The 23,119-nt window shown below is 44.1% G+C and overlaps 3 protein-coding genes across 3 annotated transcripts; 1 reads left to right on the top strand and 2 right to left on the bottom strand.

Moving 5' to 3' along the window:
• The first annotated feature begins 366 nt into the window (after positions 1-366).
• On the top strand, positions 367-6,081 carry zgc:113223 (uncharacterized protein LOC541424 homolog). The gene is made up of 8 exons (XM_037470788.2): positions 367-522; positions 1,655-1,712; positions 2,212-2,336; positions 2,438-2,512; positions 3,457-3,552; positions 3,643-3,771; positions 4,045-4,206; positions 4,553-6,081. Exons 1-8 carry the CDS (start codon positions 466-468, stop codon positions 4,715-4,717), a joined length of 867 nt encoding a protein of 288 aa, XP_037326685.2. The 5' UTR covers positions 367-465; the 3' UTR covers positions 4,718-6,081.
• Positions 6,082-6,212: 131 nt separating this feature from the next.
• LOC119217269 (excitatory amino acid transporter 5-like) lies at positions 6,213-18,169 on the bottom strand. The gene is made up of 11 exons (XM_037470787.2): positions 17,523-18,169; positions 16,091-16,170; positions 15,275-15,490; positions 14,213-14,255; positions 13,914-14,121; positions 13,390-13,489; positions 12,693-12,926; positions 12,396-12,590; positions 10,945-11,079; positions 8,698-8,800; positions 6,213-8,095 (listed from the first exon to the last, which is right to left on the bottom strand). The coding sequence occupies exons 1-11, from the start codon at positions 17,769-17,771 to the stop codon at positions 7,925-7,927; spliced, it is 1,734 nt and encodes a 577-aa protein (XP_037326684.2). The 5' UTR covers positions 17,772-18,169; the 3' UTR covers positions 6,213-7,924.
• A 967-nt stretch (positions 18,170-19,136) lies between these two features.
• LOC119217020 (zinc transporter ZIP3-like) lies at positions 19,137-22,605 on the bottom strand. The gene is made up of 3 exons (XM_037470305.2): positions 22,501-22,605; positions 21,485-21,773; positions 19,137-21,077 (listed from the first exon to the last, which is right to left on the bottom strand). The coding sequence occupies exons 2-3, from the start codon at positions 21,689-21,691 to the stop codon at positions 20,328-20,330; spliced, it is 957 nt and encodes a 318-aa protein (XP_037326202.1). The 5' UTR covers positions 21,692-21,773; positions 22,501-22,605; the 3' UTR covers positions 19,137-20,327.
• Positions 22,606-23,119: the final 514 nt, after the last annotated feature.

The following is a 23,119-nucleotide window of genomic DNA, read 5'->3' on the forward strand; positions in this document are numbered from 1 at the left end:
GCCAGGCCGGCTAGCAACCAGCCTGGGTAACTTTGGTGAACCAGAGTAGTGGTTCTCCTCCATACTTTGTCCTTTCTGTTATCTCATGTTTTTTGGGTTAGTCAGGGAGCTTTGTTTTGTTTTTCCTTTCGTTTGCTACTTTATTATTTTCACCCTGTAATCATGTTAGTTAGGTGTATTTATGATAATCATCACTTTCTCAAATAAATACAACTCTGGACACTATGAGTGAAGCTTTGTTGTCTGCTTGAAGCTGCAGATGTGATTTGACAGCGACAGGCTCGCTACACCTCCTCCTCCGTCCCACCTCCTCCACCCTCGGTGGGGTGAGCAGACGACATCCTGCAGCAGCAGAGGGAATGAGCCTGACAGCAAGAATGCGTCCTGCAAGCTAACACACGTCTGCAGATAACAAAACGTCCAACAGGCTTTCATTGCAGTCTGAGAGAGATCTGCTGAGGGGAGATGAGAGGATACAGAGCCATAAAGTACACTTTATTCATCTGCTGCCACGTCTTCTGGGTGAGTCCCTCGGTTCGGTACATTCTGAACACCGAACACCGTACAGACACATTAGTGGGATCACTTTCTTAAGGCTTATGTCTTTATTGTATGTGTTGCATAATATGGTTTTCCAGCAAGCGATTTCATCACCACAGTTACACAATCTCAAAGGGAAAGAAAAGTATAAAGTGGAATTTCCAAAATGTAAATGTCAACAAAAAAGATCAAGTAATTTTCTTTAAAAAAAATGTACACAAACACTTAAGATGCCTTGATACGAAGCCAGAAATATAGTTAGCTGTACACTATATGATTAAATGTACACTGGACACTGTACCTCAGGCCTGGGTGTGTTTGCTTTGAGTAAAAACTTGACACTTCAGCATACATTGATATTTGTATAGAAGACCATATTTTCAAGGCAAAGAAAAAAACAGACGTTAAGTGATGTTGTGGGTCAGTGTGTCATGATTATAAGTTACTAAATCAAAACTATAGGTATGAAGTTTTTACCCAAATTTCAATTCCCAGCATATTATAAAAGGATATGCTATTGATTGATTTTGTTTTCTTTGACATTTTTAAGGCAAATTCTCAGTTCTAAATTCTATTTTTGTAGTTAAACACATTGTTTGTTGAAGTGTACCGTAATTTTGAAGAAAAAAAAGCCTACTGATTTATATCTATTCAGAACATCCACGCCGTAAAGTGGAGTTAAAAAGGTCAGAGGCCATTTGACTTTATGTCACATCACATGGGAACATTACCACTTTTTCTGATGTGACTGATGGGTTTTCATAAATTTTTAACAATTCTCTTCCAACTGGTGGCAACAGCAGAGCCCCTTTTATGTTTTTATTTCCTAAAACATATCTTATGACTATTCATATTTGTAACTTATCCTTGGCAATAACTCTATTATTGATTAATTCATCCAACTTCTTTTCTAAGAAAACGCCTCACTCCGTATTTCATCTCCCCACTTGCAGAAACACGTCTAAACCAACACAGATACTTCTGTGTGTTGTTTTTCTGAACACTGTGTGGTTGTCTGTACTCAATGTATCAGATGGATATCGTATATATTTCATCTCTCTGTGTCAGGAGGTCAGGTTCTGAAGAATCAATCTGTTCCTCTGTAAATTTGCAGGTTGTGAGCGCCGTGCTCGCAGCAGTCGGGATCTACGCCAAAATTGCAAAGGAGAAAGGTTGGTCATGAAAAAGACTAAAATAACTATATGTAGCTGCACTTTAGTGCAAAGGCTGTTCTGCATGTTTCTCACTTTATTTTGAAAACCCAGATGACCAGGCTCCTTTTTTACCAAGCGTTGGCGGCATCGCATAGGAGGGTTGATCATCTTGCACCTGACACATTTGGGGTTCTAACTACATTAAATACCAAAGCAATAGGGCCATACACAGTGTGTGTGTGTGTGTGTGTGTGTGTGTGTGTGTGTGTGTGTGTGTGTGTGTGTGTGTGTGTGTGTGTGAGGTTATAAAAATAATGCGGCTGACAACATTCCTGTTCTGATGAAGCAAAACAAGTGAATCAGACATGTTTCAAAAATGTTTTCTTGCAGTAAGGTGTGATGTATTGCAATCCCACTGTGTGTGTGTGTGTGTGTGTGTGTGTGTGTGTGTGTGTGTGTGTGTGTGTGTGTGTGTGTGTGTGTGTGTGTGTGTGTGTGTGTGTGTGTGTGTGTTTAGATGTGGTTGACACCCTGATGTTGGATCCAGCTCTGCTCCTGATCGTCGTTGGTTCAGCGATGTTTCTCATCACGTTCCTCGGATGTTTCGGGGCCCTGCGTAACGCCACCTGCCTGCTGAAGACGGTATGGCTGACCCCGCCGCCGCCGTCTGACCAGTGTGCCGTTTGTTTGGCGTTGTGCCAATGGCGAGTTCTTACTGCTGCATCTGTTGTTTGCTCCTCCAGTTTCTGGGGATCCTGACGGCCATCCTCCTGCTTCAGATTGCTGCTGGGGTTGTGGGATACCTCTTCACTGACACGGTAACGTCACGCTGTCTTCATGGGACAGGAAACACAAAGACATCCCTTAATATAATTTTTTTTAAAGGAGTCTATACACATGACAATCCATTACAGTCTGTCCATCCCAGGAGGGATCCTCCTCTGCTGTCCTCCCTAAGGTTTCTTCCCTTTGTTCTACCCATCAAAGGGTTTTTCAGCTTTTGGGGAGTTTTTTCCCCAATTCCAATGAGAGGGTTTTGGGACAGAGGATGTAGCATACACCCTCTAAAGTGATTTGGCTCTACAAAATAGAATGAATTGGATTTAAAAACACTTCCAATAAAGCTTTAGGCTCAAAGTCTAGACACTTGTCCAAGTCAGTGCTGCTGCTTTTCTCCTACCAACAGCAAAAAGGGGGAGCAATGAGTTTTTATTATTATTAATACAAAGGGACTCAAATGATGAGGTCTAACTGATCCGTTTTGCAAGTATTCATTTTCCAAGAGACTTCTGATCCACTGCGAGACAGCTCTGAACAAAGGTAGTTGATATCAAATCTATTACAGTTTAAGGGTAGAGTTGGTAATCTTCACCAAAAACATTTAACTGCCTTCGTAGAAAATCTCAATGACATGTTTACGGCAATCACGGAAGGCCGGGGCTGTTGCAGGACTGTAATAAGCCTGTGCAATCGTTCCATTCCGCCTAAATGTAATGATTGGACGCTCCCTCCCTATCGCCCTTGAATTTTCAAAACAAAATATTTTCCAGAAGGTACAGTCATGTCAAATTTAAAGTTATTTATTCTTTTTGTGGTGCTTTGGTGGTTGGGGACCACTGGTGTAGAGGACCAAATCGGTCCACAGACATACTGTATTAACACCTCACAATGTCCTTGAAAACTTCCTCAGTCGTGGCTCCGGGTGAAGGTCTCCAGGACCACAATGTTTATGATGACTTACACACTTGTTGTTGCTGATCAGGTGATGGAGAGGACAGAGATGCTGATGATGAAGGCCATCGTCCGCTACAGGGAGGACCAGGACCTGGAGAACGCCATCGACTTTATCCAGAAGAAGGTGAAGAATGATTTGTGACCTTTCAATGATTCAAGAGGGAGTGTCAGGCCTTTCATATCACTTTACTGGTTTAGTTTGCTGTGTGTGTAGTTTCAGTGCTGCGGGGTTGAGAGCTATAAGGACTGGTCCCGTAATGTCTACTTTGAATGCACAGAGACAAACCCCAGCCTGGAAGCCTGCGGAGTTCCCTTCTCCTGCTGCATTAACTTGCAGAACCAGGTCAGTCTGTCTGTGGTCACCAGCAGTTTCATGAAGGCAAGTTATCGTTCCCGTAATTTGGGTCACTTCCATCTCCTGGAACCAAAAGAAACATTATAAGATCAAACACCCGTACTTGCGATGTTTTGTATCCATATTATTGTACTGTGATGAATCGTTTAAAAACTAATGTACACTTTTGGTGGGTTTTTCCATAAACTCTGTCAAGGAGATTGCTAAAACGTGACAACCTCAGATCTCCGATCCACGCTGTGTGTGATTTCCCCTGTGCAGACGGTGGTGAACACCATGTGTGGTTATGGCATGCAGCCGCTGCAGGAGAAAGCGGCCGGCCTGAACGTCTTCACCATGGGCTGCCTGGAGAAGATAGTCTGGTGGGCAAAACACAACCTGCTGCTGGTGGCCGGTCTGACCGGCGGCCTTCTGCTGCTCGAGGTAAACACTGCGGGTCGGAGTGGCCACAAGGGATACATTCCATACCCAAACTGACTGTATATTTTTGCCGGTATAGGTCTACTTAAATGCCCCAGTTCAGTTAGAGTTCAGTGCGTGGCTGGTTCTCTGGGCATTTCCCTGACAGTGATGCTTATTTTAGTGTGTGCTAAAGACGTTAGCCCAAAAGGCCCATCAGTCAGTTTGTGAAAGTTTCTAAATGTAACTGATGAACCAGTGCTGTAACTCACAGTTCCGTCTGTCATGAGCTTCAGTTCAGATTATTGACCGGTGTTGAGACAGAAGCAGCCTGATCAGTTTCTAATCTGTTTGTGTTTCCTCCTGGAAGGTCTGCATGATCTGCTTGGCTGCAGCCCAAATCTCCAGGATAAAGAAAGTACATCAGCTTAAGAACGCAAAAGCAACGAGAAGCCGGTTGGAAAGGAAGGACAGCTCCTGGTATCCTGCTTTTGCAGACTTCGATGAAAGTGATCATGGAGATGGAGAGAAATAATGTCTGACAGATTTATCTATTAAGGGACTTTTGTTCGTTCTAGGTCAAAATGACAGCACCTGGGTGTTTATCAAACTATGCGAGACATGCTCTGTTTACTGTGAACTTCTAGTTTGACATACTTGCGAGAGGAACAGGTTAATTTTCTTGCACTGTAACGTCTGAAACAGAACCCAGAAATGTTGTCGGTGGAATGGCATTTATTAAAATTAGATAACATTTCTGGAGTTTCAGGCAGGTTTGTATGAAAGAGTTGCCATAATTCATAAGTATCCCAACAGAATGTTTTTTATATTACCAAAGTAATTATGAACAAGTGAAGTAGGGAAAATCACATGTGCTCCACCCAAGTCTGGAGTAAAATTAAAGGATTGAACTACTCCCAATTATTAAAGTACTTTCATCAGACAATTGTAAATAAATGAAAGACATATGACCATTACTATATATGTATATGTATGTATACATATATATATTGTAATATATTAATAATTAGTATATTAACAAAATATATATTTATATAAAGGTAAATTAATCTATTTATTTAACTTTTAAGTTAAAAGTTAGGTAAAAAAACAGACAAAGCTGCAACCAGAATTAAAATAAATAAAATCCTGTACAAATTTTGTTTTGAAGCTACACTTACGTCTATCAGTGTAATATTCTGATGTTTTTAGAGGGTGCAAGATTATTCACACCCGTCATGACACATGGATTTTAAGTCCACTCAAAACATGGCTCCATTTTACAATGTTGAGTTTAAAGCTCCAGAACAAGAACCAGCCTCTTTTATCCCATAATAATAACGTAGACAAAACGTCATACTGGTTTTAAAGTTAAAACAAAGTGACCAAAGCTTTCTATGAATGTCCTTGAGTAGAGAGTGTGCGAAGCCAGGGAACTCTCGGTAAACCGGATCAATCCCTGTTGTTTCTCCCTCACTGGTAGTCTTCATTGTGACTTTAATCTGTGGTGGAGGATTAGCCGGTGAAACACCTGTGGCTGCACGACGTCACAAAGATTCGGTCCTGTAGGCCCCCACGTTGGCTCTATTGGATTACAGTGCTCTGCCATTGCATTAGAATTAGCAGTTAGCGGCATAGTGACAATGTCCTTCTCTGCCTGGGTCTCCTCCGTACATTTGTGCTTAAGGTGGTATAGTTTAAAGGGTTTACATTTACATTACAATTTATCTTTAGTGCCATCATCTTCCCTAGTATAAAATTATACAGTTCTTCCGGACCCTTGTGCCCAAGCCTGTTATCCTGAATTCAGCTTTGAGGTAATATTACAACTTTTAGGGCAAATAAGGCACTATTCTCAAAATGATTAAAAACATATTTACACAATTAATAAAAAACAAAAAACTGCTGTATTGAAGCTTCAACTTGTCATCTTCGATTACTGCCATCGCCATGTTGTTGTTTTCGCAACTAATGAATAAAGGTTTGTAATGCGGAGGATTGACGTAGAGACGCCGGGAACAGCTTCAGGCCGACCACTAAGAATATTAATATTAGCATATTTATTTTTCAAATACAAATAAACAAATTCAATACAAATACGTGCTTATTTCATATTAAAAAAACACTAAGTATGGTTTGATAAAAATAGTGTTTTGGTTTGTCAGTGTGCATTGGCAGATAAAGATTGAGGTTTGTGGATTAAAACAACAATCGGTCCACACTCAGCTTAAGGCAGGTCTATGTTTTCACAAAAAGGATTTGAAAATTGAACGTATCATGAGGGAGTTTTAGTGTCTTCTATGTTTTGTGTTTTATGCCACATAACTACAATCCTTTAAAGGTATTTCATTTATCCTAACCATCTCCAAACCATTGTTTTAAAAAAACTTCTAAGTGAAAACAATTTTGCATCAATTCAATTTAGTTACCTCAAGTGTTTGTTGAACTCATTGTGAGTGGCTAAATGCTTTGTAAACAACTTGAGGTAACACCATTAAGTGATTGAGTTGCAACTAAACCCAAACTAGCATCTGTTCGTCTCAAACAACTCTGGTAAAATTTCCATAATCCTAACAGCACTTTGTTCACCTTGCGAAACTCAAATCAAAACAAACACAACAGGAAGAAATAATTCAGCTTCAAGCGAAGCCAGTTCCAACGCATGCCAGCATGCTCTGAAATACAAACGATACAGAGGAAGAAGAAAGTTGAGTCTACAAGATGAAGGGCACTTGGATTGAATAAACCGTCGGATTGGACAGATAAGCCTTTAACCCTTCAACCAAGTCTGAGTGCAGGCAGCAGTGACCACCCGCCAATCAAATACACGGTTCAGCCAAATGTTTGTTGAGCTTCCAGAAAGAGCAAAAGTGTTGTGAACTTGAGGAACAAATAGCAGCACAAGAAAAGTATGTCCCTTGGGAGGATCTCCAATAAAACACGCCATCCAAGCTTATTGGCTTTGTTCAGAGGTTGTAGTTGTCAGTTCCAAGTTCAAAGGTACCTTTATCTCAAACTAGAGGTTGATTTGTAAAGTAAAGTAAAGTAAAGATCACAAGCAAATGAAAAGCTCTGACAAATAATTCACTCACTGATCCATTTCTAAAAATATGGGATCAGGACCTTTTGTTCCTGGTACAGTGGAGCAAACTGTGAGGCCCAGATCCGATGATGTTTATGGTGATGTGATGATTCTGGTGTGTTCTGGGTGTGCCAACCCTCTTATGAAAACTGCAATGCTGGTCACTCCCAAAAGCTCATGGCCAGAAGTCCTCCCCTGTGATCAGTACCCTAGAGGTATTACGGTTAGATTTATTTGGCCTAAAATATGCCAGGGGAGCCGCAATTTGTACAGATTCCAGCGGCCGCTGTCACACCAAATGATGGACCTGCAGTTCCACCTTGGAGAGTGCCATGTACCAATGATCCTCTGGTGCAAGTCCTGTACATCCTGTCAACGTTAACCAGAGATCCCGTTTGAATTCTCTGATTTACCAAACCTCCCACTTTTGCAGGCTGACTTGGTGGCCAGTTCCCATTCAAATGGTGCCTTCGTCCTTGTAACCGTTGTTTTCTCGTTCATCAGTGAGCACAAGAACAAAGCTCCAAATTAAGTTCTTTAGTTTCTCGTCACCTGAATTGAACTGAAAGCAGTTGCTTCTGATCAGCAGAAGTTTGTTCCCACTGTCTCCTGTTCAGATGGCACCGGGACGTTTTCACAAGACGTTTTGAGGAGTTCTGATCACACCTGACAAATGTTGTAATAGACTGTGTGTGCATGACTCCCGCTGGATGGGTCGCCCATTGCATCGAACATGCTGTCTTTGTCTGTGTGGATCTCTGTCATTGGCACATCTACGCTGTGAGAGTTGCTGTGAGCGTGAGGAGTCTGTGTCCCGTACGACGGTACAGGCTGGGGAGGAAACACAAAACAAAAACACACGTTAGATTCCCATGTGGACACTTTTCAATTCATCGTATTTTTCCCTTTGTCTTGGCAGCAGTCAAAGATCACCAAACGAAAGAAAAAAAACTCCATCCCCAATCTATCCTGCCAAATTGTCTGTGCCCTTTATTTACTGAGCAGCAAAAACAAGAACTGTATAATCAGCATACGGCTGAAAGAACAACAGCGATTTCTTTTTCAGTGCACTATAGTAAAGTGGTCCGTAATAAAAAAAAAAAAAATGGGTATCGAAAATGAATTAAAAGATCAGAAAGCATTCTTTGGATGTTCCTTACTGGTACTTAAAAGTCATTTGTGTAGATGTCAACCTACTAAATAAGCCGATTTACTAATCTAATTCAACCAACAGCATCAACATGTTAATGAGTAACAGCTTGATGTTTCCAATCAGAAGTTATATATAGAGATATTTATTTTGAGACATGAATGTTTTTAATTCATTTCCTGATATATTCATTTTATTGTGTTTGCATTTTAATGCAAGAACCCTTTCAGGTCTGAACCTTCTTTAAAAGTCAAAATTGTAGATGATGTATATTTCTATTTACCTTTCCTGCACCACTGAGGGGGAAATCTTTCTGACAGAGGTGGGCGATTATTCCCGCCGCCAGAGCGTCCCCCAGAACGTTGATCATGGTTCGAAACCTGTCGCTACAGAAACACAATGAGAAGGTAACAAAACGACTGTGGACAAGCGTTTCTAAGTAGTGCTGGAAGTATTCTAGACTTTATTTACATTGTTTCTTTTATTGATTTGAATGATTGGCACTTAGCAGCAGTGGAGAGTAAAGAAACCCAATGTGTCAGGGTCGGTGCTGAAGCAGGCGGAAGCAGGACTCAAATGCAGAGGTTCTCGATCAAAAAGTGCTCTTTATTCCTGACAAAACCAATAACGTGCTCCAACAGCGGGGAACATATAGACATGAAAACTACAAAATAACACAGGAAGAGAGACCAAACCGTGACAGAACCCCCCCCTCAAGGACCGAATTCCAGACGGTCCTCAAGGGGAACAGAACCAGAGAAACACAGACAAGGGGAGGGAGGGTGGGAACCCAACGATCTTGGACCGCGCAGGGAACTCAGGGTGATGGCGGCCACTCGTCGGGTCCTTCGGGGGGTCTACCGCTACGGCGACCGGGCTTCAGGGTCTCGGGGGGGCGACCGCTACGGCGGCCGGGCTTCAGGGTCTCGGGGGGGCGACCGCTACGGCGGCCGGGCTTCCGGGTCTCGGGGGGCCGACCGCTACGGCGGCCGGGCTTCAGGGTCTCGGGGGGCCGACCGCTGCGGCGGCCGTGCCTCGTGGCGGGGGGCGCCGAGCTGTGCGGCTGCGGCGTCGTCGCGGAGGGGGGCGCCGAGCTGTGCGGCTGCGGCGTCGTCGCGGAGGGGGGCGCCGAGCTGTGCGGCTGCGGCGTCGTCGCGGCGGGGGGCGCCGAGCAGTGCGGCTCCGGCGTCGTCGCGGCGGGGGGCGCCGAGCAGTGCGGCTGCGGCGTCGTCGCGGCGGGGGGCGCCGAGCAGTGCGGCTGCGGCGTCGTCGTGGCGGGGGGCGCCGAGCAGTGCGGCTCCGGCGTCGTCGTGGCGGGGGGCGCCGAGCTGTGCGGCTGCGGCGTCGTCGTGGCGGGGGGCGCCGAGCAGTGCGGCTCCGGCGTCGTCGAGGCTTGGGGCTCCGGCCCAACCCCTGACCCCACCCCCCCTTCAAGGACCGACTTCCAGGCGGTCACAAGAGGGTGGGAGGGAGGGGTCATCGTCTGGGGCCGTGGGGGCGGGGAAGGAGACTGGACTCTGGGGGCCGGAACGGGCGGAGACTGGACTCTGGGGGCCGGAACGGGCGGAGACTGGACTCTGGGGGCCGGAACGGGCGGAGACTGGACTCTGGGGGCCGGAACGGGCGGAGACTGGACTCTGGGGGCCGGAACGGGCGGAGACTGGGCGTCTCGGCGCCGGAACGGGCGCTGACGGGCGTCTCGGCGCAGGAACGGGCTGGGGCAAGCGTCTTTGGACCGGGTCAGGAGCCGGGGCTGGAGGGGTTCGTTTCCTCCTCCTCCTCGGGCTCTTCCTCGGGTTGAGGAGGTCCCTTAGTTCCAGGCACGCCTTCTGATAGCTCCTGGGACCAAAAATGAAGTCCGTCTTGCGCTGGAAAAACGGGCTCCTCACATCCAGGTATTCCGGGCCCAAGTCGTACCAGGAGTCTGCTGAGTCCTTCTTTGGTCGTGTCATTCTGTCAGGGTCGGTGCTGAAGCAGGCGGAAGCAGGACTCAAATGCAGAGGTTCTCGATCAAAAAGTGCTCTTTATTCCTGACAAAACCAATAACGTGCTCCAACAGCGGGGAACATATAGACATGAAAACTACAAAATAACACAGGAAGAGAGACCAAACCGTGACACAATGAGACCCACCCACTTTAAAAATGATTAGTTTTACACTTTTACCATGTATTTACCATGTCTAAAATCCATGCATTGGTTTATCTATTGATTTGTGTCAGTGCCACGGCCCTTTCCGTTTGGCCTTGTAACCCCTGCCCTGCCCCAGCTGAAATATGAAGACCATCTATAGTCAAGTGGACAGTCGAAGGAAATCCTGGCATGTGGCATTTGGGCCCTTAAACTATTTTGAAAATTGCAAAGGGGAATTTTTAATACAGTTTTCCTTTCCAATTTACTCACAGATTTGATAACATCTAATAATAATAATGAGATTCAGTTAAATTGCATGCAAGAATACTCTCAATTTAAATAATTACTAAAGTGTACAGAAAGAGACCTTCCTACGTTACGATAACTGTAAACTTACAGGATCCAGTCAATGGCCACGATAAGTGTGATGTCATCTGGCGGCAGGCCCACTGATGTCAGTACAATCACCATAGTAACCAGACCGGCCTGGGGGATACCTGCCGCACCAATGCTGGCAGCTGTAGCCGTGATGCTTGATGAGAAAAAAATACAGTTTACTGCTAGTGATTAATTCAAAGTTCCTCATAGGCCACCGTAGCTCATATTGTTTTGTTGGCGAAAGCCTGCAAATCATTTTTGTTTATTTTCCACTGTTTGTTGTTGTTGTTGATGTTTTCACACTGGAAATTCACGGAAAAATGTGTACACTGAATCTGGACAGGGACCACCTCTTCTCAATGGACCACTCTCCCTCAGTTGGAGCTTGTCCCACCTGTCACTTGGGTTTGAATAAACTGAAACGTCCCAATGTCCGGACCGAAAGACGCTCTACGTTGCAGAGTGCCTGCTTGTATAGTGGTTGAAGTAGATTTCCAATCAGTGCTAAAGTTTTCTGACTGTTGACAGAGAAAATAACACTGACTGAGTTTTAATCTGAAGAAAAGGGTCCAATAAATGGCGTGAATTATTAATAGAGCTTTATTAAGGCTTCTACTTTTTTAACGCAATATTTAAGTTGTTTTTTGGGGGGCGGGGGGGGGGGGGGGGTGGATGACTGTTGTCTGAAAATGTCATCAGGCTTGTCTGTTTGAGTATCTGGCTGAAAGCAAAGAAGTAGTAGTTTACCTTTTATTGGTAACCTAACTGTTACAGTTAATTGTTTCTGAAATAAGAGGCCTGACTGCTTTGTTCACAGCAAACTTGAAAAAAAGAAAATGTTAAGCCATGGTTTAACTGCACTACAGGCTGAGTCCTTGTTTACCTGAAACGTGCACTTTATCATTTTATTTTGTAGCCCTGTTTGGCAATGTTGTTTTCAGGAAAATATAACATTTATAAATCAAGCCAATCCACGTGTCCATGTTGATAATAGCATTAAAATGAAGAAAAAATTATGTAAAAATAAATAAATGAAGAGACATTTAGAATAGATACAAATTTACAATTAATTGTGATTAATTTTGAGTTAACTATGACATAAATGTGATTAATCGTGATTAAGTATTTTAATCGTTTGACAGCACTAGTAAATTCATAGTTAATAAGCTAACCTTTGCACGGTGGTAAAAGGCTAATCAGAACAACATTCATCAAATTTCTTTCCACACATTTAAGGCAAAGAAGTCATTGAGCTTCATATTGATCCCCCCCCCCAAAAAAAAATTTGAGTTTCCCATTGTGCAAAGTAGGTGAAAGGAAAAAGTTTGTATTATTACAAACATTTAGTCCTTTGAGAGTATTATTTTCAAACATAAGGTGAATGATCTTCTCACCCATCATAATCTCCTAAATTCAAAAATTTGCATTGCATTGTTCTGACACAGGTGGCAAAGTTCTGCGTTGGCTTACCTGATGGTGATCAACTGGCCAAAGTCCAGCTCATAGTCATTAACCTGAGCAATGAAAATAGCCGCCACCGCCTCGTAAAGCGCTGTGCCGTCCATGTTGATGGTGGCGCCCACAGGGAGGACGAAGCGGGCAATCTGCCGGTCAACATTGCAGTTTTCCAACAAACACTTCATGGTGATGGGCAGTGTGGCAGAGCTGAGAAAAGACAGCGTTAAAAAAAAGAGTAAAAAGAAGGTAAAGAAAAAATAAAGAGAGACCTTGAAAGTTTCCACAGATTGGAGCACGACTGTCCCTGACCTGGAAGAGGTAGCCAGGGCGATCACCATGGCCTGCAGCAGCCCCCGGATGAAGGTGAAGGGGTTCTTCCTGGTGAGGACGAAGAAGAAGAAAGGGAGGAGGATGAGTCCGTGGACGAAGAGGCCAGCGAGCACGGTGACGCCGTACCAGCCCAGCTTCTTCCCCAGCGTGCTCGGGTCCTGCATGTCCAGAATCTTCCCCGCCACCAGGAAGATGATCCCAAACGGGAAGTACCTGAGAGGACATGGCAAAACACATTGGGATGATTTATCTGTTTAGCTGAGTCTCAGCAGATGTTGAGCTAAACGAGTTTGTCCAGAGGGTGACACAGGAGGAGAGGTCACTAAAGTCAAAAAGGTCTGCTCTGCTGCTGTTTTTCATCTAGTCACGTGCTTACAGACATGTTTTCTACACGGGTCATTAGCCAGTTCCGCAAAATACTTCTTCATCCACGTTCTTATCCCCACTTACAACTGCTGTTTTCTACTTGCTCAAAATAAGCTTTCAAAGAAGGAAAACCCAACAACAGCCATCCAACTGGGATTTACAACAGAGCAGAAAACCCTTGATAGACTGACTGAGGTCGCACAACTTTACTTCTTTATTTACCTGTGTGTTTTCTGCTTTCACACATTACAACCAGTGGACCCGTGTTTTCTCAATAGAGTGTACCGCACATTCAGAGTATTCTTCTCACCAGACGGCAGCGTTAATGATCTTCATGACGCACTCATTGATACACTGGCATACACTGATTAGGGGAGTCCCTCGCTCTCCCATTCTGCCCAGCAACAGGCCTGCAAAAAAACAGTTTGTACATTATTATAAGCAGCGTCATCGACTGCCTGGACTCATGTTGGTAATCACCTGCTACTGAAGCCATGTGATAGTGTCCAGTAAAATGAGGACAACTCTGTATGTCTGAATAGTCTTTGATGCTTTTAGTTTGGGGAAAGTCCTCTTTGCTAATAGACATTATTTTGTCTTCCAAGTGGAGAAAAAATAACACACTGTACAATGGTCAAGAGATCAATATCCCTCGTTTCACAAGCTGGAATAAACAGGAAAAGATCTTCTCCAAACTTCCCAAAAGAAGAGGAAAGCTCTACTAGCAAATTGCAGAAATCTGATCTGTTTAACAACTATGCTGAATGTCAGGATGGAACAGAACATCAAAGATGAAATTGCAGCGTAACATTAGCGTGGACTACCCCTCCTCACCCATGGTGGCGGAGAAGATGACGATGCCGAGGACGTTCATCTGTTGGCTGCTGCCGGGACTTGTCTTGTAGGTGACATCCGGAGGCGGAGTCAGCTCCAGGTACACAATCTGACCTTTAGGGTTGCTGTCATCGGGGATGACGTAGACAAAGTTGGGCTGGACGGTTATGGCCGGGACTTTGAGGACTGGAATCAGGTCTGTTTTGTACTGGGAGACACAGACGGGATGGTGACAGAAGTTTCATGCTGAGTTTACAAAATGTCTTTGTCACCTGCATGAGTCGTGTCTGTAGCGTTACCTGCTGAAACGTGGCTTCTATCAGGTTAGAGGGAACCATGTTCCTGCGGAAGATCAAGGAGACACAAGACTGTCATTCCAGAGGTAGAGAGGTTCAAATGTCAAACGTGGATGAGTCCCGATGGAGACAGCTTAGAAGATCAACTGACGTTCAACGGGAGGTCAGAGAACGAGACAACGTGCCGCCGTTTAGATCATTGCTTCACACCGCCGCTGACTCTGGTAATCTGCTACTCATTCTGCAGGATTACTAAAAATATACAAATCAGCCTCGTCTGTAATTGGATTCATGTGTGTGGGTGTGTTTTGTTGTGTTTTTCTACGATTTGCTAATCGTGGTGTTGTTCAGCTGACTGGCAGCCGCCCGTTGGACACCGTGACTATCAACTGATTGATTATTTTCACAGATAAAAAGTCCAAAGTGACATCTAAAATGTCAAGTTTTGTTTGACCAACTGTCAAAGGGAGAACGCTATTCAGTGTACTGATATAAAAAATGCAAAATCGGACTCACTGGGGCATAACTGGCAGATAATTGGCTGATTGTTATTGGTGTAAACTGTGCTGTATCTGTAAGCTCTGATATATCTGACTCAGCACTTTGCCTGAAAGTCACACGCCCCTTTTTGGAGTCACAGGACTGTCTTCCACATTCTCCGATGCCAAACAAAGCTCATGGCTTTGTGCACTCCATCCATTCCAGAGGAAAAGCGCAGGAGACAGAGCTGTGCAGCAGAGGTCTCATCAATGCAGACGCTTTATTGGCCTTTTTTTGGAAATAGGAAATGTGTCCTTTTGCTCCAAATGATGAAAGAGTGAAAAGAGTTTACAGAGTTGTGATGGGACGGTTGCAAGTTTAGGACTGTATCATGTTATTTTGTGTGGTGGTTCTTGTGCTGACCCGTTTCCTCAGAATACATCAGCTGCAAAAAACAACATAAACCACACATGGCTCCAAAACAGAATTCATGTGTTTGCCTGAAAGCAGCATTTCAGAAGAATAAAATAAAATAATATAAGCATCTGGTCCTCTGAGGCTGACTGGCCTCAAGTCGTTTCTCACCTGATGAGGTCGAGGAGGGCATCGGCCGACGTCATCACGGGCCCTCCTCCCAGCCGGTTGCTTTCCATCTCCGTCCCCACGCCAGGTTTGATGATGAGGACGAGCACGATGCCGACCACCACGGCGATGAAGGTGGTCCACAGGTAGTAGGTGACGGTCAGGACGCCTATCCGACAGCACGCTTTCGACTCCATCGACGACAGACCCGACATCAAACTACACAAACAGACCAGCAGCAGGAAGGGACCATGTTGGATTAAATGGGACATTTACTTCATGTGTGTATGTGTGTGTGTGTGTGTGTTCAGGACAGAGACATATTTAGCCTAGCTTAGCATAACGAGTGGATGCAGGGGGAGACTGCTTGCCTAGCCTCATGCAAAAAGAAATCCACTTTCCTTTTGGATGGGCTTTGAAGCTGGTTGGAGAACAGTTAAAAGTCCTGTTGCATGAAGATAACGTGTCATGAGACTCAAATACTAACAACCATTGGATGGATTATGCCGGGGCGTCCTGATCCAATGTGATCTCACTCGCCAAGCTTTCCTCCTGGCCTCATCCTGTATGAACGGTTTCTCCTTTAGTTCATTAAGTATCTGCAGACATCTGAAGGGAGCGGCTTCAAACAACACCAAGATTCTACTGAATAACAACACACACACACATACAAAGAGATAACATTGACGCGTCTAGGATTATGTCCTTGTGAATCTCTGCTGTTAAATATGATACGTCCTATCTGTTTCTGACGGGAGGGATCTTCATTAGGGGTTGTGAACCCAATGCACCTGCTGGTGCACAAAACTATTGACCTACCTAGACGTGATGAGAGGAAGGATGAGCATCTTCAGCATCCTCATCAGCAGCTCTCCGGGAAAGGAGAAGTAGATCTTCGCCTGCGGCGATGAAATACGTCTCACGTCAACATTTCAAAACGAAAGCAGGACTTTTGATATTCTTTAATTAGTGGAATTTGGAGTCTGTTGTTGTGACGATTACAAAAGAGCAAACAGATGTACAAAAAATAATCCTCAGAATCTCTATTGATGTGGAGAGTTAATAGAAGCCTCTACAGCAGACGTCTATTCATTATCCTCCTGCAATGTTTACCTTCAATTTGAAAGTGACAACAAGGGCTTGAGACATAAAACAACCACTGTGACACCGTACCACCACTTCATCTGTTTCATTTATTTTGTTGTCAACGTATACGAGTCCAACAGAAAACCCTCACTCATTCATATAAAATGAATGCCCAGCTACGTTTAATCTGGTATTTTCAATTTACAAACTTTACAAAAAAAGTACTGCAGAGACGATTTCTTTATGTTGGCTTCATTTAGATGTCTCTGAGATTCTGTTCCCATCCATTAAAAGGTTCACTTAATCCATGTGAGGCAGTTGAAGTTGCACATCAAGGAGTGAGTTGGGACAACAACTTGAGGTTTGGAGTTGTGGCCTAATGACTGATGTGTCCGTGTCAGCAGTTTATCCTCCTCCACATGTCAGAGGGAAATGATGTGCCATGGTTACTTGGGGGCCACTGCTAATTGGGATGAACATATAAATGATTTAACAACAAAGTACTTCTATTACTCTGAAATACAGTAAGATAATTTCATCAAATGAATGTTAAGAACATGAGAACAAATAAGAGGTGAGGGGAAACAGAGCTTGGTCAACACACATGTGAGCATGTGAATTCATAACCTTCTGTGCTGAGGTAACAACTGATGTCTAAGTGATCATGTGAGCCTCGTGTTTCACTTTCTATTTCCAGCCGGAGTTGAATAAAGTCGACCTGAGACGGATCAATTATTCCTGGAAAAACAGTTCACAGCACTAAGCACCATATACTATTGTTTAGATATAATTCAGGGAGATCTACACCAAGTCCCAGTGACTGTGTATCCTTACTTTATTAATTTTAGATTCTAAACTTTGATCTCAATTATATATATTTATCTTCTGATTATTTTCTCAATAAATTAACTCTCGACTATAAACTATAAATAAGATCTGTTTTTATACATCATAAACACTTTCTATAATTTAATTTTTTTAGTCCCCACCTAAAGTTGAATGGACAGCATTAAAGATCTATTTTGTATGCAAGTATGGAAGAAGTGAGTTGCTGAGTTGAAGATGGTCGATCCTGCTGGACATGAGTACCCACACACAGACATCGTTGGGATACTTTGAGTCCGGGCAGGTGATGCCGGGTTCCTCCGCTGTGTTTGAACGTTACCTGTGTGGACAGGTGAGTTCCCCTCAGCGTGAAGCCCAGCGTGCAGCCCGTGACCACGGCGACGATGGACAGCGTCAGCAGCCCGTTCCTCTTCACGTAACCCTTCGCGGTACTCCAGAAAGTCCCCGTCCCATCGAAGACCGTCTTCACCCGATCGCCCATCGTCCTCTTTGTCTCTCCCGGAGCATGCGAACTGTGGTCCCAGCGTGCCTCCTCCTCCTCCTCCTCCGGTAAGAGAAGCTTGTCCATGCCCTGCACGTTGTTTTTTTCTGCGCGCTCCACTTGACCGTGTGACTGGTCTGAGGACACACCTGTAACCCTTTTCCACGAGGGATTAAATCATCACGATCAGAGCCAACAGGAGTCCTGCTGACCGGCTGCACGCAGATTTACCGCCCGTGTAAGAGGCTTAGAGAGGTCGAACCACCTCACGCTCCTCTGGTCCCGCTGCTGGGCCGTCTCCGACCCGGTTTCTTATTCCGTGCACGGGTTGAAAAGGTCTACTGAGAAGTAGCGCGATCCTGCTTGTTTGGAGAACCGAACAAGGTTTTAACTCCCATGAGCTCAAATTAGGGCTGCGAGGAGTTCGTGCTCAGAATAAAACCTTTTTTGAATAATGCAGCTTAGCTAACTCTAACTAACTATGAGTCCTATATGTCATTTTAGACATTGTAAATAGTGGATCATTCATACTGTATTTGAGGGATTGTGTCAGCTAAACTATTCAGTGTGTCAGTGACTTCGGTCTCCGGGCCACTGGGGTGACGCACACGGCCTAGTTTTTGCGGCGACCCCGACGGGCTTCGTCTAATTGCTGGCGGAGCGCTGAAAATCTCTCTGATTGGCTCATGAGCTTAAAGGCGGATCTGTGCACGAGAGCAACGCCGGTTGTAAGGAGAGCGAGCCAACGAGACCACTACACTTATCTAACGTTGCAGATTCGAACTAATAATAGAACATGTGTTGTTATAGATTTAACTACCGAGCAGTGCGGAAAGTTATACATGTTCATAACGAGAGAAAACTGGTAAACAAAAATGTGTTGAGGAAACAAAGACATGTGTTTTTTCTTAATAAAATAATAATTTGATGTTTATTTCTTACTCACACCGGTTCACTTCTCTATACAGTACAGTTATACAGTGTTATACAGATTCTCACGTTCCTAATTGATTATTGCAGCACATTTAGCTCCATTTAGCAGCTCCAGCTTAAACTATAAGAACTTTTAATGGCCATGAAAGAAAATAAACATGTTGGCATCTAAATTAAAATCCGAGCAAATGTTCTACCACAGAGGGCAGTCTCCTTTTCTTCCTCCTCCGTGTTCTTCTCATCCTCTTCCTTCTCTTTGTCCTCATCTACCCCCTTTTGCTTGTCCCCCTCCTTGTTGCCCTCGTCTTTCTCCTCCTCTCACAGATTGCCCAACACACTTGAATGTTTAGAGGTTTGAATATCGTGTGTTGCAGGTTGATGCTTTGCGATTTGGGTGCAACAACTGAACATTGTGTGACAACAAAGTAATGTGTAATTAACATCAGAGTGCACATAAGGGAGTGTGAAGTAGAGCCATCAAGTGAAGGCTGTGCAAATTGAAAAACTGTAAACAAGAAGTATGATAATACTGTTTAATTTCAACTAACACAAAGAAAACTATGGGATGTGACATCATAAATACAAAACTGTTCAGAATCACAATAAGATAACAATCTACGGTGAAAAAGTCATAGAAATAATGATTACACGTACATAGATATAGGTTTAGTATCTTTGAAAGGCTGTGATTGGCTGAAATTATACAGACAGAAGTTTGATAAATAACTAAAGTCACAAAAGCTCACACTTTTGGCAGTAACTAATTTACACAAGAACTGTACCTAAGCAACGGGTAATTGAGCATTTAGATTTTATGCCACTTTATTCTCCACAACATCAGGGGGTACATTTATATAATTAACTAAATAAAAGTTTTATTACTAAAGATTCCCCAACACAACAGTATAATAAGTTAAACAAATTAGATCCAGCTTTACCCGCTGCAACATTGAAGTGATTCATATATTAATTAATCAATCATCCGGTAATATATTAAATATACTTTCAAGTTTGATGCAAATCGTTATAACTTAAATGAGAGTTTGAATTTAGGATTTATTTTTGATAATATGTTGTGCTTATTTTGGGATTTGCAACATTTTATTCATGTGAGGGGAAACTAGTAAAAAATATTCATTGATGAATTAAATTAAAGTTTTTAAAAATAATTGAATATATTGATAATTGATATATATATAATATATTGTTTGACAGTTGTATGTTACAGACAACAGTTTGCCGTCTTTACAGTGTTTTAAGTCAGCCGTTTTTCTCTTCCCTGGACACTTTGCCTTGTTAACGAGGTCTCACATTGTTAATTGAATATTTCAGCATATTTAGCCCCATTTAGCATGCTGGAGGGGGCGAGGGGCCCTCAGAGGTACACACAATGAGAAGCTGCAAGAAAGGTTTCTGCACTCCATGGTTTAGGTTTCATGATACGAATTTCATCAGTAACTACTCTCAGCAGTGATGTCACAGTGTCTAAGAGTCCAGCTGTGCATCACAGCTGCATGGTGTAAAGTTGAACCACTGGACAATGTTTCTGCAGCTTTACATTTGCTTCTGGATTTCACAGACTTAGCGGAGGAGAATAAATAGTTTGATTGGTTCACATGTTGGTTTGTCTCACAGCTGGACCAGGCCACCCCTGTGAAGTTATGACTTTTCCTTTGGTACTGCTGCGTGTGTCGGAGAACTTCATGTGTGTCACCACTTGATGAAGACGAGAACGGCGAGCACCGCGTAGCCGAGGATGAGGAAGAGCACTTTCAACAGCCGGTCCCGTTTGTCGTCCAGCTCCCGCGACAGAATCTCAAAGAAGGTCACGAACAGGAAGGTGCCGGCGGCGAGTCCCTGCAGCACCACTGACGCCACGCTGCCCGCCAGCGTCTGCGTCGACTCAATGCCCAACCCCACCACGATGCCCAATGGGATCATTAGGCTGACCGTCACCCCCAGCTTGGCGGCGTCCTTCATGCCGAGCGACGCTTTGGCCACGCTCACTCCGAGCGCCACGGCGGCCAGCGTCTCGTGCACGGCCACGCCCAGGAAGAGGCTGCCCAGCTTGGCCCCGTCTTCCTGCAGGCCGAGCGCCAGGCCCTCAAACACGGAGTGAGCGGACAGAGCCAGGACCAGGCTGGCCAGGCGCAGAGGCCCCGCCCCGGCCAGCTCGGCGGGGTTGAAGTGCCCGTGATTGTGACCGCGGGGGCGGTGATTGCCATCGTCTCCCGGCGAGGCCCGCGCAGAGGGGATGAAGGGCGTGTCGTACTCAGAGTCGCTTCCGGCCTCAGAGCCGCCTGCGTTAAACGTCTCCAGGTCGATGAACGACGGTTTCTCCCTCCGGAAGGTGAGAATGGCCTGCTCCACGAACACGGTGAGGAAGAAGCCAAGCATCATCATCGTCTCTGCCAGAGGGTAGTCGCTGCTGATCTTCAGCTGCTGGAACAAGTCGGCCACCTGGGGAGTGTTAACACAACAGGAGGATCAACTCGGGTCAAAACTTATCCAGAGAGATCCGGCCTTCATTGATTCTCACCTTTCAAGTCAAAACTAGGAAAAACTATTTTTCTGTATTCAATCGGATCATTCATGCGTTCAGATCACACGTGCACCCATTATTTACTTGAAATAAACTAAATGTGGCAAAAGTTCCAGATGAAAAAGTATTTTGGCGCTTCCAAGTCACAGACTCAGAGAGCGCTGATGTTGTGGCTGAGTCAAAGAGAAACGCAGATGTTGAGCATCCATGACAAGTACAGATCATACTTGACCTGAATTCCTCCAGCTTGTTCAGAAATCTTCCAGAACATGTGGAGCCAAACATGCATGCTAATAATGCTTAAATGTGTGTGTTTGTGTGTCACCTTGTCTCTGACGGACGGCAGCAGAGCGTTGAAGCACGTTGCCAGGAAAACGCCTCCTCCGAATGAGTTACACAGAGACAGAGATCGCCTGTATCTGTGTGCCTTGTCGTGGTCGGCCAACAGGAGACGCACCGGGACCAGTATACCTGCCAGCATGAGGACAAACAATCCCAGCAGGCCAAGCAGCTTGGCCACCAAGACTTCCATCCTTAAGCTCCAACGCTACAGCCTCATGACAAACACCTCCACTCGGCTGCTTCACTGCATGGCTGCAGCTCGGACTCCCCTGCTGCTTCCAACGGGACGGACGGAGACATTGTGAGACGTTATTGCATCAGAAAGTTCAGAATAAACCCAACAAAAGCCAAAATTTGGCGGTGGAGGTTGAGCCGTACACTATTTATTAAACCAAACAATCGATTAATGGAGAAAATAATTCTCATTAAACTCATCCGCCTACTTAAACACTGTTAATTGTATAATAAGGTGAACTAAGGTTAAATGAAATCCCTGGCAACGACAAGTGGTTGTTTGTGGTTGGTGGTTTGACTGTTTATCACCATTTATGATCAGTTCTGTTTACGTCGTAGCTGCTGGTGACCAACGACGTGAAGCAACAAGACAGCTTCCTGTGAGGACCTTCACAGTAAAACCTCAACGGGCATTACTCATAACAATGTTATCTATTATTCGTATCTTACGGTTATATGTACGCTCTTTAATCATACATATTAAGGTATTTTATCATCTGACTTCTTCAGTTATTTAGATCGTTTCCGTTAGAAAGAAACTTAAGCTTTTCCGCTAGTGTTGGGGCTAACGGCGGCTAACTTCAAAGTGTTGCAAACATTAAGCTAGCGATCATTAGCCAGCCCCGGCAGCTAAATTGTTTAGCTACCACTACCACTGTATCAGAAAGAGCTATTTAGATCGATGTATTTTTGTCGAAGCAGTGACTCCATCTTAACAAACACATTCTAAACTACAAAATCATGAATCAACGTCACCGTGTTTACCTGTCCAAACGTCTTCCTCCCCTCATCTTTAGCAGGTGTATTGGAGTACTTCCGCGTTTAGCCACGTAACGCGTTCTCTGGGCGCTGAGTGGTTGGAATTTAAGTGACGTAGGTGAATCATTCTGGTGAATGCCGGTCCTTCACTAAATGGTACAAATACCGCGTTAGAAATAATGACTAACAAGTCAAAGTCCTGCACTGATTCTTGCGACCCATGTTTCTTGAATAAAAGTATTAACTTTCTTAAACCATCAGAAAAGATGATAATTGTAAGTCAATCGACTAATAAACAAATTGTTAAATATCTATAAATTGTGTGGATCACTTGGTAATAATATATTTTACCTTATACATACATTTTACCTGAATTAACTATCTGTACTACTGTTGTGTTATGGAGCTTGTGATAATGGCCATTAAACACAAAATTACAGTTTCAATATTTTATGTTATTCCTCCCTTTACATTAATGTGTTTTAACTTCATTATCCATCATACATATTTAATGCATTTTATCGTAATAGAAAAGACACATGATAGCATTGCCATCATAACACCAATCATTGTTAAGGACCTGTCTCAGCATCTCATTGCAAATGAATAGTATTTGTGTCATTAT

This window comes from Pungitius pungitius, chromosome 7, assembly GCF_949316345.1.
Source record: "Pungitius pungitius chromosome 7, fPunPun2.1, whole genome shotgun sequence".
Classification (NCBI taxonomy): domain Eukaryota; kingdom Metazoa; phylum Chordata; class Actinopteri; order Perciformes; family Gasterosteidae; genus Pungitius; species Pungitius pungitius.